Source organism: Musa acuminata, chromosome BXJ3-2, assembly GCF_036884655.1.
Source record: "Musa acuminata AAA Group cultivar baxijiao chromosome BXJ3-2, Cavendish_Baxijiao_AAA, whole genome shotgun sequence".
Classification (NCBI taxonomy): domain Eukaryota; kingdom Viridiplantae; phylum Streptophyta; class Magnoliopsida; order Zingiberales; family Musaceae; genus Musa; species Musa acuminata.
The window spans coordinates 31,590,927-31,607,880 of record NC_088350.1 but is presented as its reverse complement, the minus strand read 5'-3'; the positions used below and the strand labels follow the sequence as shown (position 1 = coordinate 31,607,880).

Below are 16,954 nucleotides of genomic sequence, written 5' to 3'. Positions count from 1 at the left end.
GTTTATTGAAATAACCAAATCTATTACGAACCTCACACAAGAAAGACAAAGAAGAAGCTGTCGAGTCGACCAACGAGCCCTCCTCCACACAGCGGAGAAGCTTCGGGATTGTAAAACGAAAGAAAGGAGGATATGACGCATCTAAGGCAAAAAGTTCCCGCGTATATATATATATTTCCCTATGATTTCTGACCATTGATATGTCTATAACTACGTTGTTAAAAACAGCTGTTAAAAGTCTAAAATAAATATTGCCGCTTCGATGGCCATTTATGGCCGTTGTTGCCTGCCGTCTAAGGTGCCTTCTGTTGCCCGTTGGTGTAAGAGAGGGCTAGTTAGTCATTTTTAATATTCTGATTTTTTTTTATTTTTTATAAAATTATATTTATATTCCTATAATTATGAAAATAAAATATCTGAATCTATTTATCCTAATGTCATTGATTTTATAAAAAAAAAAAATAATTTTAATATTAAAATTATGATAATGGATGACGTCCATGGTGACGAACGACAACACTACTAGATGTCACGAATGATTGTTTTAGATGAAGAAAGAGTTGGCGAGAGGTATAAGCTGCTCTACATTTACGTCGACGTAATTATCAAACGATGAAAGAACCACCGACACAATTGTTGAGTGACAAAAGAACTAACGACACAAATACTATATGATGCTTTTACGCCTCAACAACTATATCAACGCTAATGTAGATGCAGAACGACAAAAAAATCACTCGACAACCACATTAATATCGACGTAAATACAGAACAACCCTCAATGCTCTCTTCATCCACAATAACCCTCAACTACACTATCATCCACCACCAACTCAAACGTTTAATTATTTTTTTTTATTTTTTTTATTTTTATTGATAAAATCAATAATATTATGATAAATAAATATAGATATTTTACTTTTATACCTATAATAATATCAATATAAATTTATATACTTTTTTAAAATATAAAGATCCAAATACTAAAAAGCTCCATTGCTGGTAGAAGGCTCGGAGTACCGCTTGGTGACGAATACCTGAGCACATAACCCACTTATACAAACAGGCCTGAAGAATGGCGTCCGGAATGCTTCGTTTTCTCTCCACGAAAATTGAGCTGTCATATTATTATTATTTTTACCGTCACATATGGAGGCACGAGAGCTCTGCAAGAGATGAAACCTTTAACCCCATTAGCTTCATCACATGCAATATTAAAATAAATGAATTCTAACATGAAGCACAAATATGTGTGCAATGAAGCCTCCTAGGTTAATCCAGCAACTTAAAGATTTATGATGTCAACCTCAAGAAACAAAAGAACTCGACTTAAATTTCAATCACCAAAATCACAAACCGAAGAGAAAGCATGGCTTCTGATGATTCAAATTCTAATAATATAAAAAGGACTGATAACCGACAACACCGCTATGCTTTTCAGTTTTGCTCCTCGCCATTTCCAACGTCCCTTTCCTCGGCTGCAGCAGCCATCAATTCCTCAAACTTTTCTGTCTTCCCCAACAATATCTCAATCTGGAAATCAGGCTCAAAACAATAAACAGGAAGCCGTAGACCCATACTTGCATGAATATAAAAAATGTAATCATGTCTTACGACTCTTACCTTTGCTTTTTGGATGGGTCGACCCCTAGACTCATCCTTCACGTCAACAGTTGATGTGGTAATCTCTGCATAAAATTTTTCAACAAAAAGATTAATGTCCAATTCTGAACTTGAAACAGGAAAAGAACATATGAAAAACAGCATCAACCCAGGAAGAACAGAAAACATACAAGAATCTAGAATCTTACTTTTCTCGATGGCAAGACCATTGTTTTTCAGAATTTCCGCAATGGTGACGACAGTTGCAATTGCTGAAAAATATAATGAACAAAAGAAACATAAGGAGATATAATTAATACTATGGCAATAAATCACACGTGTCTTAATGAACATGTAATGTAGCAAGGTGAAAATTAGGCTTGAGAAATTACTATTACTATATGGAAGATATTATTTAATTATGCAAGTAACACTGAAGCCACACCTGAGAAACTGAAAGCAGCAAAAAAATATAGAAGGTCCATGTCACCATAGATCCTAGTGAAGGCAAGGCACGCTAAGTGCCAATTGTCAAAGTTCATAGAATTGCCAGTTATTGTAATCTTTCATTTATTGGCTTGCCATTGATTCCCTCTATAGTTGCGAGGCTGGAAATTCGAGTTCATGAATCATTTTCATCAGAATAGAATATAGATGCATCTTTCTAGGTACATTATGCAGGCACTTCGTTTTAACTGAAGAAAAAATGGTATATTTTGTTGAAGACTATCTAATTCTACTGCTTCCAAATCTAATATGAAGAAGGAACCTTTGGACTACATTTCGTTCTGGTTTATGGATAATGAAGATGGTATTTATTGGTTTAACATATCACATGCTCTATGCTAATCCAAAATTGCCCTGTATGCAGAAACATGAATAACAAAAACAGGATCAGCTACTCTAGCTTCTGATAACATAACAACATTATGTTTCAAAGTTGTTCATAACGTAAATAATGGTATAAAACAATGTTGTAGTATGAACAACCTCAAAAGTTTTCATCCATAAAGCTTAGAAATGTCTTGATGAAATCATTGAAAATACAAAGAATACCTTACGAACTACTCTCTCCTCTATCTACTTTACTTCCCATCCTTATTGCCCTTTTTCCTTCCATCTTGGTTATTGTTAATTATGTTAGTCGAGGATTAATATAGCAATGAGAATTCAGAAACCAAACCAAAGTGTTGGTGATACAATGACACAGCAAAGAAGTAATACGAAAAATTGATGAAAAAAACCTAAAATTTAGAGGGAAGAATCACACTAGATGGCATTTATTGATCTAACAAACTTGGTGCACCAAAAATGCAAATAGTAACCATGAGCGTGTGTTGTGAGTCAAATTGTAACCATGAGCGCATGCTAAAGCTCACGACTATTTCACATAAAATTTCTTGTGCCACCTTTGAAGCATTGACAACCGCGTTTGGTGGGCGTATCTGTGTCCGACATGTACCATATTTCGTCAACACTATCAGACATGTGTCCAGCCATATCTTTTTTATTTATATTCATTTATATTTGTGGGACACAGCACAACTCCCATGTGCTTCATCATGTTGCCCTCGCATGCGACGCTGTGCTTACACGGTCCTCACGTGAGGGTCATCTGCTTTGGATTCTATGTGAAGATGAATCGTCGACATCACAAGGAATGAACCCTGGCGACCGTCGCAAGGAAACATATATCACTTATAATCGAAGTATCTTCAGTACTGTATAAATCTGGATCTTCAACCCTAGAGCAGTGTTCCTTCGCATGAGCAGAGGGCAAAGTGGCATTTCCTTCAATGTAGGCAGAGTGGCATTGCATTACCAGCAGTCCAGTTTCTAGACACTATATTGCTTACTACAAGTTCTGGGGATACTCAAGAAAAGAAACTGGTATACAGTTTCTTAATTATATAAAGAGTTACTCGGCAGAAGTCTATGATGGGAACACATCAGTTCAAAGTTCCAAGAGCAGGTTGGCCTCATATGCATACAAGTGTGAGAATAGCAAGCGAATTTAGGGGCTAAGATAAAACTGCCAAGACAGTAAGACCCTTAAAGGCAAGGATGACGATTAACGTTTTTTACTGCTTCCCCAAACAACAATAGTTATCAAAATTGGACTGGTAAAAACCCAGACAAGCCTCAAGGTCACTGGTCAGATCATTGGACCAATCAATCAGACCATATGTTTAATAAAAATATAATATATAAAATCCCAAAATATCATAGAAGAGATTCATGCATGAAACGTTCTAGCTTCAACAAGGATAAGGTAGAAACATTGGCCTGATTCCAAGGTCTCAAAGCCCTTTTACATTTTCATCTTTTTATATGTTGTTAGCACAAGGATATTACAGATATTCAAGGGCACGCTTGATAATTATGATTACACTAGCTCATAACATGTCAAAGGATAAACAAAACTCTTTCACATTCTGCACAAAGTTTTGACTCCAATTATATAAACCAACACATAAAAAAGCCATGAGGATCCATGTGCATCCCTCAGATAATCATGAAATAAAAAATTGCAGCAAGCCACTTATAACTAGGATGTGAATAACTAACATGAAAAAAACTAACATATAAAATTTGATTGCAATGAAATAAACATAGTTCCCAAAATAAAACAAAATTATGAGAAACTAAAGCATTAGATTCACATAAATCTAGTTATCCGAAGGTTTTCACATATATGATAATCCCCTCAAATTGAACCAATAAGCCAAGCTACCAAATCAAAGTCTCAAGAACGATTAACAGTATGATTGCCAATTGCAAACAAAACTTTAAATTCCAACGGATTTCAATTTTCTGAGATGTGTGCAACTGCCGGGTTGGTGTAAACAATGAACTAGCCAATGCTAGCGCTTACAGAAGAGAGACAGACAATAATACAAAATTACAAGCATAAGCATTGATTATGCTTCAAATAGAAGGTATTTATATGCCAGATAACTAAATACACAGGATAAGGGAGATCAACAAGTACCCATTCCAAGAGCTGATAGTTCAACTTCATCGTGTTGCTGCATATACCTCTGCACATAAAAGTGTTATTGTTGAAGCACCGTCGATATATTGAAATCAAAGCAACGAAGAGATACGGATAAGAAAACAGGGGCAAAAAAAAGACCATCCTGATCTCAAGAGTGGCCTATTCCTGTAGGTTAACCTCTCCATCGCAAAACCAAAAAGCGAAAAGGAATCAACTTTAAAGGGCACCGTCACATCACAAAAAACCTCCGGAAACACTACATACTAACTAGAGCGGCTAAGGTGAAAAACATGAAAACAAGGATGAAAGAGAAAAACATGGAACCTACAGATAAAGTACAAACAAAGAAATAGAGGTTGTTCCACGGAATATTAGAGGACCACGAGATCATGGGGTTTTCGTACCTTGGCGAGGTTGACGTAGAAGAAGAGGGGCTTCTTAGTGTTCGACACCTGTATGCGGTTGCTCTTGTGGGCATCAGCGGCGGTGATGTGGACGTTGTTCACGCCCTCCGTGATCTCCTCCATCTGAGTCTCGTCTTTGTTCTGCGCGAGAACCGAAAAGAGAGACGAAACCCTAACCCTAGTCCTGGATAAGCCTCCGCTTTCGCCCCGCCCAAAGGAGAGATGGAAACACCGGTCCGCCTCCAGAAGAGTGAGACTTATATGGGGAGAGGAAAACGAGTCGCGTCCGAACTCATCTTCCGAACTCAGTTTCAGGCGCAAGCCACGAGTACAAAAATACACTACCCGTCTTTAATTTATTTGCGCCGCATACTGCCTTGTGATTGGACAACTACCGGGGCCCAGAGAGGCCCCACATAAGTAAGATGATCAACTTTCCACAATTGCAAAAAGGTAGATCGTTGGGTACCTTGAACCGGGGTAGGAAACAACTTTCACCTACCAGTTTAGTTTTGGTGAGTTGTAATGAACTGTATCAAATCTGAGATGAGATTAAGTTGTTCTAAGTCTTTTTAAAGTAAGAAAAATAAAAAGAAAAGTATAAGAACATTTGATTTCATTGTAAATCAAACTTTTCCTTGCATAACATGTAGTATTTTTTTCAAATGACCAAAGATCACAGATAATTAAATTAGTTATTTAACTCGATTATAGAAGACTCTATTTCATGCTAAAATCAATTTAAATCACTAGGAAAAGAATAGATTTTTTGTGACAAAGCATGACAGTGCCTGGAAGAACCTGTTCGTATGATGCATAACATTTTTCGCTGTACCAGTAAACCATGTCGTCGGCTATTACAGAGACAAAAAGAAGAAGAAAACAGAGAGGTAGACTCCTCCTTGCCTCGTGTGTGTCTCGCAAGTCTCTGTAATCTTTGTGTTCTAAGCCTGAAGAACTTGACAGTGGACGATGTAGCTTCTGTTGCTTCTACGGCCTGCTATGTTCGACAGAAGGTTCGTCACAAAAGTCTTCAGCTGCCCCTTCCCGGCGATGGTTTCCCATCTCTGATCCCCGCTCCCTGCGCTATCTCTGGCCTCGACGTCCACCAGAGTGATGCTCATGTTGTTCCTGACGATGCAGAGCTTCCCGTTGAGAGGAACGAGAGCGGCTGCTTCCAGAGCTCGGGAACTCCCGAGGTGCAGGTTGCTGTCGATGTGCCTGCTCCATGAACCCGCGCCTGCATCGTACACCCTCAGCTTGCAACCGTCCCTGCAATCCAAAGCAAAGAGCCGGCCGTTCAAGCAAACAGATGGGTTCCTCCATCCGGCCACCATGCCACCCGACGACGCAGGGCACCAGGTGTCGGTTTCCGGGAAGTAGACGTCGGTGAGGAGTTGCTGCTGCGGCCCGAGGCCTTTCAAGAACCACTTCCCCTCGTAGACGACGCCGATGAAGGGGACCATGGAGGCGCTCATCTCCGATACGAACGACCACCTGTTCTTGCTGGGGTCGTAGAACTCCGCCGACCGCAGGAAGCGGTGGACGCCTTCGCTCTCCCCTCCGGCCACGTACAAGCAGTTGTTGATGACGCAAGCGCCAAAGAAGTGCCGCCGCCGCAGCATGTCGGGAGCTCGGTGCCACTTGTTCGTCCGGGCGTTGTAGTAGATGACCCGCCGCATGGACCCCTTGCACGGGTCCTTGCCGCCGAAGAGGTAGAGATGGCAGCCGTGGAGGACGGCGCAGCCGAACCCAATGGCTTTGGAGTACTCCTTGGGGACGGGAGGGAGAGGGTGCCACAGCTGGAATCTGGGATCGAAGGCGTCCCACGAAATCCGACCCTCGCGGTCCCTTCTGATGATGTAGATCCACTCTTCGGCGACGCCGAGGCTCTTGCGGAGGGAGTAGAAGTAGTTCCCGGCCAAGAGGCGTTGCCACCGCTTGCAGACGAGCCTTAACTTCCGGTGCTCAGGTCGGGGGACACGGATCAGGCAGGCAATGGCGAGGTCGTCGGGGAGGCCAGGTAGCAGAGGAGACTGGATGCGGTTCCTATCGAACGCTGGGTTGGGTCGAACGGGATGGATCGACGTTCGAATTCTGGGTTGAACACACAGCTTTGTGCTCGGGACGTACTTCTTAGCTCCCGTTACCGTCTTCAAGCCAGCATCGACTCTACAGAGGCATGCTCTGCTATCAACCTGTGTACAAGAAAACGAAGAAACAGAGCAGGAATTCTGCCTCAGATTTCCAAATTGCATCAAATAGAATCATAGATTGGAAAGGAGTTTAACATGGAAGAGGAACAGGCGATCAGATCAACATTTCAGGAGTCACCAACAAAAAATCGCAGCCAAAAGAACATGATAAGCGAAAACTTTCTGAGAACCCAAGGAGAAAGCAATAGAAGAACAGAAACGAAGATTAAGAGGGAGAAGTGACCAAAGGAGGGTGGTTCCTTCTCGCTACATCCCTTCGCCAAACTTCTCTATCAGAATCCATCTTCACGAAGAGGTGAGCTAGCCGAAGGATCTCCAAAGCGTTTCACACCTCAAATCTCATATCTTACGCTCTCTCTCTCTCTCTCTCTCTGTATGGTTGTGTGTTCTCTTTCTTCCTCTCTCTGAGTCTGCGTTGATGCGTTGACAGTGTCATGGAAGGTGGCATATAACAAAAGGGAGGAGAGAGGCGAGAAGAGGAGGGTCTGCAGCTGCTGCTTCAAACCGAGCATTGAAGTCGTCATGGCCCATCTCCATCTGCGGTGGCCCCGCAATCGACCACGCGTTCTCCGAGTCTTCTCCTGCTTCAATTCCTGCCGCCGTGGGTAAAACGCAAATACGAACTACCGCTTCCTCATCATCGTCCGTACGTGAATTCCTATGTCACCGTTCATCTCCAACGCATTCCAATCTCTCCTCACGTACACTATCTCAGATATGATTGCTCCATCATCCTTCCTCATCAACAAATCCATAATAATATTCGAACTACTGTTCTATGATCAGAAAAATTCGATCTAGAATCCAAAATCTCTACATGATACACTTTGCAGCAACGTCCGATCACCATTAAATGCTGCTGCCTATTTGCCTTCCGAGATATACTTCAGGCAGACTCGACCTATCTCGTCGGTCACCATAAATTGATCTCATAAAAGGATGCTACGTCAGTATGATTCTAAAAATCCATGCAAATATATTGTTCCTATTCATTGTCGCTGCTGTTGCTGGATGCAAAAGGGAGGCGACTTGAGAAGGAGACATGAGTTCTTCCGAGGACTCCACTGATGAGTCGTGATGGGGTGGGCACTCCTGCTTCCCCTCGGTCGCCTGACTTCTTCCTTTGGATCGAGAGTTGCAGACAGGAGGAAAAGTGGCGGTCTTTTGCTCGCTCCAAACTGTGTCGGTGTCCCACCTCAGGGGAGGTTGCCATGAAGCATTCATTTGGTAGATCAGCTTTCTTTCTTAGGTTATAATCTGAAGGGTTCCCCTTAACCTGACACCACCACCAACATCAAGTCGAAACTAGCAAGCCATTATTGTGGGTAGCTGAATTGCTGGAATTAGTTGGCCAATGACAGGTTTACGTGGTTGTCTCATAGTGAGAATGGAGAACAATTGGATAACAAGATATTAGAGAGAAGCAGGTGGAGGATTGGGACAGTGTGAGTGGGGAACCAGTCAGATACATGAAGGAGATTTCTTTTTCTTCTTTTTCTTCTTCTTCTTCTTCCTCTTCTTCCTCTGCTTTGAACTGTTCCAACATGTCACTCATTGTGGCATTGGTCACCAGGAAGAATGAAGGCAATCAAACAAGAGAATGTACCTTTCACTTTGCTGTCATGCAGAGGGATCCTGTGGCCATATTCGTGCAAGGTGGACCTTCGAGAGAGTGTTGCTGTCCCAGTGTTGGTCTGAACAAGGCTTCCTGCAGACTCAGAAGCCTATATATCCATTCATCAAGATACAGGAATCTCTCACAGATGTAAACACAGTTGCAAGTTTCAATTAGTCTCCCATAGAGTGCAAGTTTCAAAAGATGAAGCCATGAATGAAGTAGGGGAAAGACATGATGATGTTAATTAGCTTGGAAGCATTCAGGAAGAAGCTTTCCTCAACCAGGAGATAACACTGGATGGTTGATCTAAGAATTGCAGGTGTGGGGTTCCCACAAATTACAAGAAAAGAACTCTGGGTTTCATTCAACTGTGTTGCTGCTGCTTACTCAAAGCAAATCTTTGAGCAGAGAAGACAACAAAACCAGATAATTCTTTATACCTATTAGATTAGCTATATTTTGTTTCATTGTAAATAATTATAATGGCTCAAGTCAGACATAGATTTGAAAGAATCAGCATGTAGATTGCTAAGCAATTGTTTAGAATTCACATACAGGAGAGTCTTGTTTTATGGAAAGATCACTGTCAATGGCATTGCAAGTCATCATTCATGACCTTAAATCCCAAGTTTCATCAATAATAATTCAAAAAGAGACTATTTCATCTCCACAAGTAGAACCAGTCTTTATTTAAAAAAAATTATTTCTAATGCACAGATTAAGAAAAGAAGGTCTATTCCATTATATATATAAAAAAAAACATGCATCTTATACTCCATAAAATCATTGTAATTTGAAAACATTACAACTATCTTGTTCTAAATAAAACAGAGAATTAGGTAGAGTCTACAATTAGAACAAGCAGCATTTTTTTCCATTTTGTACTCTACATTGGCATCATCAAACAGTTCTTTTTCTATTTGAATCGACAGAATGCTTTGTTTTGCAGAAATTTCTTAGTCAGTGGTTAGTGTCCTACATACATGCAATCGAAGCAATGACTTCATTTGTAAGAAAAAGAATGAATAAACAACTCCATCTCCATCTCTCAGCCAGTTGACAATAGTTTTCGAAACCTGTTCCAACTAAGTTGATGTTGAAGCATCTGTGGAAGCCGATCTTTTCTTCTTTTATAAGCTTGTCTTCTTTCTCTTGATGTGCCTTACCAGAAGCTTCTCTCTCTGATCCACAACTTTTCTAAGATGTAGAAGTGAAAGGAGTGGTTTAGGAGTCTGTGTCAGTGTCTTCACTTATTGCAACTTCCTAAGGTTGAGGGGTTGCATTTGAGTGCTTCTGCTCATGACATGAATGTTCACTGTAGATGTCACATAATCATTCTTGTTGGCAAGACATGTTTCTACAGTTGTCAGTTCATATCCTCGCATGATAAGCTATGAGAAGGTGAAGTAGGCTACCTCTTTTATTGATATCAATTGGATTTATAGATTTCATGACAAGGCTATCTCTTCTCTTTTGCTTGATGTGGCATTGCACTACTATTCTCACTCAAGACTTTTCCTCTTAAAAGAACAAATGTGAACTAAGCTTTAGACTTCCACAATGGCCATGATGCATCATGACCTAAAAGAATACACATTTAAATGGTCAACCTCCCCTCAGGTACAATTCAACTGCTCAAAGATTCATTGGCTATTACAGGTCAAGTTATTGAGGTTTCCAGACCATCTACACTTGTTGACAATGTCTCAAGCCAATCCACTTGCACCATTTTGTGATAAACCTAATGAAACTGCAATGATAGATTCTTTCACATGTCATAGTGATCCAAGTTGACAACTCGAAAACTACAGATCATTGAGGTATTAAGTGCAGAAGATCCAAGCTTCTGATGACACTCCAAATTAAACCTTCTGCTGTCCTCTGGTTGATGCTATCCAGCTCATTCAACTCCTTGTTTTTGGTACTGGGAGTGCATACTGAGGACTAAGCAGTTCAAGCGCACACAGGACGACAGAGATGAGGAGGACTCTGCTTTCACTTTTATAGCTGCTGATCAATGGTTTACACATGGGAGATGCCATCTGCAGGGAGGGCCTCCTTGGCATCCAAATCTCAAGTTGTTTGATGCTGCAAGTCCTTCCAACAATTTGATCATCCAGCTTGGTTCTGAAACTTTGCAGTTCCAGCACACAAGAGGCCAAAGAGACTGTCAGGTCTTTTGTGTCACTCTTCTTGTAGCTGCATTATTAGAAATGAGGTATGCCAACCAGGAAGGACTTCTTGGCTACAAATCACAAGTGATGTGTGTACAACTACTAGAAGCTAATCTCACATCTTCTTCTTGCTCAATGCCTCCACTATTGAGTTCACAGAAGACTGGTTAACAACATAGCATACTGTGTGTATTGGAATCCAATCTCAGGTTCAGATTAGCTTCCAGGAAGTATATGATAATAAAGTATTACTTTGTATTTGGTCACTAACAATCTGAAGTAGCATAATAGTTACAACAAAAATTCACACCAATCTTGAAATTTTTCGCCTTTTAAGAATGTTTACATATGTGTGGGCAACATTTAGGACACAAACTTTGCATGAATACCTAAGAAATAATCTTCAATATATGTAATAGCTGTTTACACTTAAAGCGACTTTTATGCATTATAATTATATATTTCTTTCTGATCAAATAAGTTGTTCCAAGAAATATAAGGAAAATATGGTTATTAGGGGAGAGAGGACATCAACACTGATAGAAAAATTCTAGACACCAGTAATTAAAAAAATAAAAAACCAATAAAATATTTATATAGTTTGACACTCGCCTGTATTATATCCATAATGATATTTCTTTTGATGAGAACCTAAAGATTTAGAATATATATATATATATATATATATCACCAGGTCAGAGGGTAGGCGAACGCACCGGGTCGGATCCACGTGTCGGAATCTTGTAAATCTTCCACGTCAGGTGGGCCACCTGTTTTGTCTTGTATTGGAGGGTGGTGTGGACCCCACCCGAAGCCGTGCATATATGTACACCGCCGCGCTCACCCAGGAAGCCCACCCTCTCGTCGCGTCCATATCACATCCCTGCAGCTTCTGCCCACTCCTCACTCTTCCCCCCTCTCGGAAGCAAGCAAGCAAGGAGGAGGAGGAGGAGGAGGAGACTGCAGAAGATGTTGGGGCGAAGCGGTGGAGCGCTGCCGCTGGCTTCCTTGAACCACATCTCCATCGTCTGCAGATCGGTGGAGCGGTCGCTGGATTTCTACCACAACGTGCTCGGCTTCCTCCCCGTCCGGAGGCCCGTATCCTTCGACTTTGACGGTGCTTGGTAAGTTACTCTTCTTGATCTGATGAGCACTGAAAGAACACAGCCACAAGAATGTGCAGCAACCATATCTTCTTCTTGTGACGTCTAGGTTGTTTAACTACGGAATTGGCATCCACCTGCTGCAATCTGAAGACCCGGAGAACATGCCTACGAAGAGGGAAATTAACCCCAAGGACAACCATATCTCCTTCCAGGTAATCCATTCACCTTCTCTGTGTTTCTTTTACTTGCATGTTTTAGGAGATCAGGCATGCTCTGTTTCCTAACCACAAGAGAAAGAATCCTCAGCTCATATTCTACACCCAGCTAATAATCTTTTGAACATTGTATCAAAGTTTCTCAAGTCAACAACGAGTGCCAATTTCAGGAAGTTTGAGCTCAGATTGCATCACAAGCAGCATACTTTTCATGTTTGTGAACATGACTCCAGCGTGCAGGCTGCCGTGACACACACAGCTCATGACGATGACGCTTCTTTTGTCTTACATTACCTAACGCATGATTCATCCTCCATGGCTCGTACCCGATTACCAAGAACTCAGAGAGAGCTGTAAAATCGTGAGATGACCGAAGCTACACTTGTTGATGCAGTGCGAGAGCTTGGCCTTGGTGGAGAAGAAGCTGAGGGAGATGGGCATACCTTACATCCAGAGTCGAGTGGAGGAAGGCGGGATCTACGTGGACCAGATGTTTTTCCATGATCCCGACGGCTTCATGATCGAGATCTGCAACTGCGAGAACCTCCCGGTGATCTCCCTCTCCGGCGAGCTCATCATGGCCTGCAAAAGAGTGAGCCCCATTCACCAGCAACAGCAGCAGCAGCAGCAGCAGCAGATGGCGCAGTATCTCCCACAAGCCATTCACGTCAAGGAGGAGTCGTGTGCATGAAGATGGATGACAGATCTCCTCCATCTCCTTCGGTTCGATCGATTTAGTTTAGTGTTGTGCAGCGATCGCTAGGCTTCCCATGTCCTTGCTGTTGTCTATGTAGTAATATGCAGCATATGCAAGTCTGATACAAACGCTTCCCTCTGTCATTGAGAATCGCGTATGTAGTATGATGTTGTAGTATCTGTACTCTCCCCACTTCTCGTCCTTTCCGCAGCGATCGTGTTATCAAACTATGAAACCAGTCTCTATATTAGTTCTCGATCTTGTCTACAACAACAGTGGTATATGAAATATCTCTCCACTTTGATCACTTGTTGGCATCTGAATCTTCCAAACCTATAAATCTCTAAGTTTATTGCGTATAATTTAAGGAACTATGAGTCAGATCTCATAGTGCATGCAAGAGAAGAGAGATTGTTCTGAACGTCAAGTTGCTCACTTCACTTTATTCTTCTGCCAAGAACTCCTTGTCGAGAACGAAACCCTACAGTCACACTTCCCAGTCTCAATCGATGTTGTGCCGAGAAGAGACACGTCTGTCGATTGCAAGTGTTTGTTTCCACCTCTGCACGAGCATTACTGCTCCAACTTTCCCAGTGGATGTTCGTATACTTCTACCATCCTGATACTGATGGCACTCACCCGGTTCTTCCTTAAGCCATCAATTTATGGCACTCACCAAGATCCGTGAGCCAGTTTCTACCAGTTCATAATGCTGCCATTGTTGCTTGCTGTCATCTCAGGACAATTATCGCCAGAAACACATGTTTCCGATCAACTTACATCAAAGTCCTTGTCAGCGAGCTTGTCATTGGTAAAGAAGAACAGGGGGGGAGATGGATCCAAAGTTTCTGCCCAAAGCTTCAGCAACACAACAATGATGCCAAGAATAAATGCGGAAACATCCAATCACATGTCGTGTTCGACAAAAAATACTGCAACTTTCCGTGGAGAAGAGTTGCAGGGATCAATATGGAATGGTTGCCTGTTTGACACTAATAACAGAGCACCAACACACAGTGATTTCTGCAGAATGTTGAAGTGATAAATCAATCTGTGGTTATGCAATCTAACAACGAGAGTTTAGTTAAATGGAAAGAAGATGTGTGAATCGCTAAATTACAAGTGACGGAACCAAATGTAAGAAGCATAACAATATCAAGCACAGTCCTCTGGAATTCCCTGTAAAGATGCACAAGAAGCATCCATGAAACACAAATTATTCTTAATACATATCATGTCCACAATATTCTTTGCCAACTACATTAAAGGATGGAATGCCAGTATTTAGTTTCAGGAATAATTCTTCTCTCAGCATAACTACTTAGATGAATCTCAATGATAGATAACCAATAGAGATGTTAAAAAACAGAGCATGAAGAGACTTCACATAATTTAAAGTTCACTATTTTATTTTTTACTGGTAAATTCCCACACTGTTCTTATAAGGAGAAATAATTTAGAGACTTGTAGATTTAGGTTCTTTCTGATAATTCTTGAATTTTGGGTTTTTATCATTTATAATAATGCAATTTTTTTGTGACTTTTCTGTCACGTTTTCCTTTTTTCAATTTTCATAAATGACAACAAGGTGGGATTTGCAACTTTTTCTGTCTAAAATAAACCAAAAAAAAAAGACGGAAGCTCAAGAAAACTTTTCATTCATTGAACAAGAAAATTATATGCAATCAAAACTACTCGTTAGTTTTTTCCAAGAACTCATGTGTTTATATTCATTGTCAAATGGAAGATGAATTTTTTTTTTTTTTGAAGATTTAGAACTTTCAAAATTTTATTATGTTTATCCGTTCTGATAAGAGAGGGATCATTTGGTCGATCAACTATTAGTGTGACATGTAGACTTATAAGAAATTATAAATTTTGAATTATGGGCATACCCACACAATTTTACTTGTGAGCTCTAAAAAAGATCCAACTGACTTATGAACCCTTAATTCCCATACTCCTCAATCAATGTGAAACTAAATAACCTTATAACGTAACCTTATAACGTCAAAACTATTCAATGACGTCGATGCAATCAATAAATATACCTGCATATAATATGTGGTTGACAGTGCATGCAGCAGCTTCCTTGAATCTTCTAATGTAGTCCAAATTAATGGTCAAACAAAGTTAATAGCCACTGAAAATACCACATACTAAGACAATGGGAAACTTCCTTGCAACACTGTTTACTGCTACTGATCTGTTGAATTCATTACCAGTTAGAAAGATTAGTCTTCTTGTGAAGCTTTTGTTCCTGATAAATGTAATATTATTCTGCAGATCTCTTGGAGTAGGCCAAGATTGATGGAACAAAGTTATTCCCTACAGTGATGGGGATAGAAAAGGTTAAAGGTTTTGTTGGTAGCCTTTCTATTTCTTTTTGGAGATGAAGTTAGCCTCCACATTTTGTTTGTGCACAAAGAGAATTCTGAACATGTTTTGTTCATTCCTAAATCTTAGAGATGCATAGGAGATATTTATATAACAGAAGAAAATTTATAATATATATACATGTACAGAAAGAAGTCCAAAACAAGCACCAGACAATTGTTTTCTATGGCTTCAGATGATCTCCAACACTCGGTTTCAGGAATCATCGGCCTCGGCACTCCATCAATCGAAACTGTGTACCAACAAGCTGCATCGACCAAAACAAAACGAGAGACATCGATCTTAACTAAGTTGCAGATTCGACACGCTGCATGAAAGCATGCAGGAGGGGAGGAAGATCCATCGTGCGGCCTCCGGGCTCAGCGCCTTCTCGGCTTCGGCGGCTGGGCCGACCTGCTCGTCCCGAGGAACCCGCAGCAAATGAAGCGAGGCGATGGCGGGTCGATGCCCGGCGAGACGAAGCTTGCATGGAAGGCGTGCCGGCCACCGGTGCTGCCGCTGCGCGCCGTCGTCCTTCTGATCGATGATGCCATGCTTTTCGAGTGCCTCAGCTCGCTGAACTCCGCGGCGGCTTCCTCCTTCCTCATCCGACTCAGGTCCCCCGAGAAGAACCTCTCGTCCCACACCACCCCCGACGATCCTGATCTCCGGAACGTCGTCACCGACCTTTGCAGCCCAGCCATAGCTCTAGGCCGAGGTGTTCTACACCCTTCTGCCAATAAATAATAGGAGGGAGTAAATGACGAAGGGGAAGTAATCTTCTTCCATCTCTTGACGTGTCGGTGCGAGGTTCCTTGTGCTGACCGCCATGGGAGCCGCCAAGCCGCAAGCAACATCAGCATGCCAAGATAGAACGGTCAAACGTTTAGACCAGGTAGAAACGTAAAAGAAGGACCTCCCTTTCCAACTGGTCGAGTAGGATTCGAGTGACGAATCAAGTGTTCGCATAAACCTTCCTCGCTGCTACTGTTCTTCGCCATTGGACATCGAAACAAACACCTTGTTGCAGGAGGTCGACTGACTCATCGACAGCATTCTTGAAGGAAGAAAAAGGCCAATCGATTCAGAGTATTCGTACATGAAATTGAAGTTTCAGTAGTCGACTAATTTATCGGTTCCTTCACAACAACGAATGCTTGGAAATGTCAAGTTAAGATGGGAATCATAGTAAATGCAGTATACAAGTTGGAAATGCAACAGATCATCTAACAATCTATGTGGTTTGACCTGTCGTACCGGTCAAAGAATAACAAATTAATAATAATATAAATTTAAGTTGAATGTTCAAAAATTACTTTCTTCAATCTCTTATCACAAAAGTCAATTATTATTTATTCAAAACAATCGATGAGACTAAACATGATCATTAAATAGTTTTTATCGAATACTTGAACCAAGGACATGGAAGTTAGGACTTCATAGGTGGATCAAGATTTAAAATTTAAGATTTTTTTGGCCATATATATGCAATATGGCCAAAAAAATTACACACAAAAAACAAAAAACAAAAAACAAAAAACAAAAACA

The 16,954-nt window shown here is 41.1% G+C and overlaps 4 protein-coding genes across 4 annotated transcripts; 1 reads left to right on the top strand and 3 right to left on the bottom strand.

Moving 5' to 3' along the window:
• Nucleotides 1-1,176: 1,176 nt before the first annotated feature.
• LOC135631189 (uncharacterized protein At2g34160-like) lies at nt 1,177-5,252 on the bottom strand. Its single transcript, XM_065138656.1, has 5 exons — nt 5,005-5,252; nt 4,595-4,643; nt 1,812-1,874; nt 1,624-1,688; nt 1,177-1,533 (listed from the first exon to the last, which is right to left on the bottom strand). Exons 1-5 carry the CDS (start codon nt 5,125-5,127, stop codon nt 1,438-1,440), a joined length of 396 nt encoding a protein of 131 aa, XP_064994728.1. The 5' UTR covers nt 5,128-5,252; the 3' UTR covers nt 1,177-1,437.
• Nucleotides 5,253-5,812: 560 nt separating this feature from the next.
• LOC135631029 (F-box/kelch-repeat protein At1g55270-like) lies at nt 5,813-7,897 on the bottom strand. Its single transcript, XM_065138397.1, has 2 exons — nt 7,444-7,897; nt 5,813-7,202 (listed from the first exon to the last, which is right to left on the bottom strand). Exons 1-2 carry the CDS (start codon nt 7,501-7,503, stop codon nt 5,949-5,951), a joined length of 1,314 nt encoding a protein of 437 aa, XP_064994469.1. The 5' UTR covers nt 7,504-7,897; the 3' UTR covers nt 5,813-5,948.
• Nucleotides 7,898-11,861: 3,964 nt separating this feature from the next.
• On the top strand, nt 11,862-13,207 carry LOC135630835 (glyoxylase I 4-like). Its single transcript, XM_065138067.1, has 3 exons — nt 11,862-12,136; nt 12,225-12,330; nt 12,728-13,207. Exons 1-3 carry the CDS (start codon nt 11,982-11,984, stop codon nt 13,022-13,024), a joined length of 558 nt encoding a protein of 185 aa, XP_064994139.1. The 5' UTR covers nt 11,862-11,981; the 3' UTR covers nt 13,025-13,207.
• Nucleotides 13,208-15,786: 2,579 nt separating this feature from the next.
• On the bottom strand, nt 15,787-16,110 carry LOC135631602 (MAPK kinase substrate protein At1g80180-like). The gene has a single exon (XM_065139342.1). The coding sequence runs from the start codon at nt 16,108-16,110 to the stop codon at nt 15,787-15,789; it is 324 nt and encodes a 107-aa protein (XP_064995414.1).
• Between the last annotated feature and the right edge of the window lie 844 nt (nt 16,111-16,954).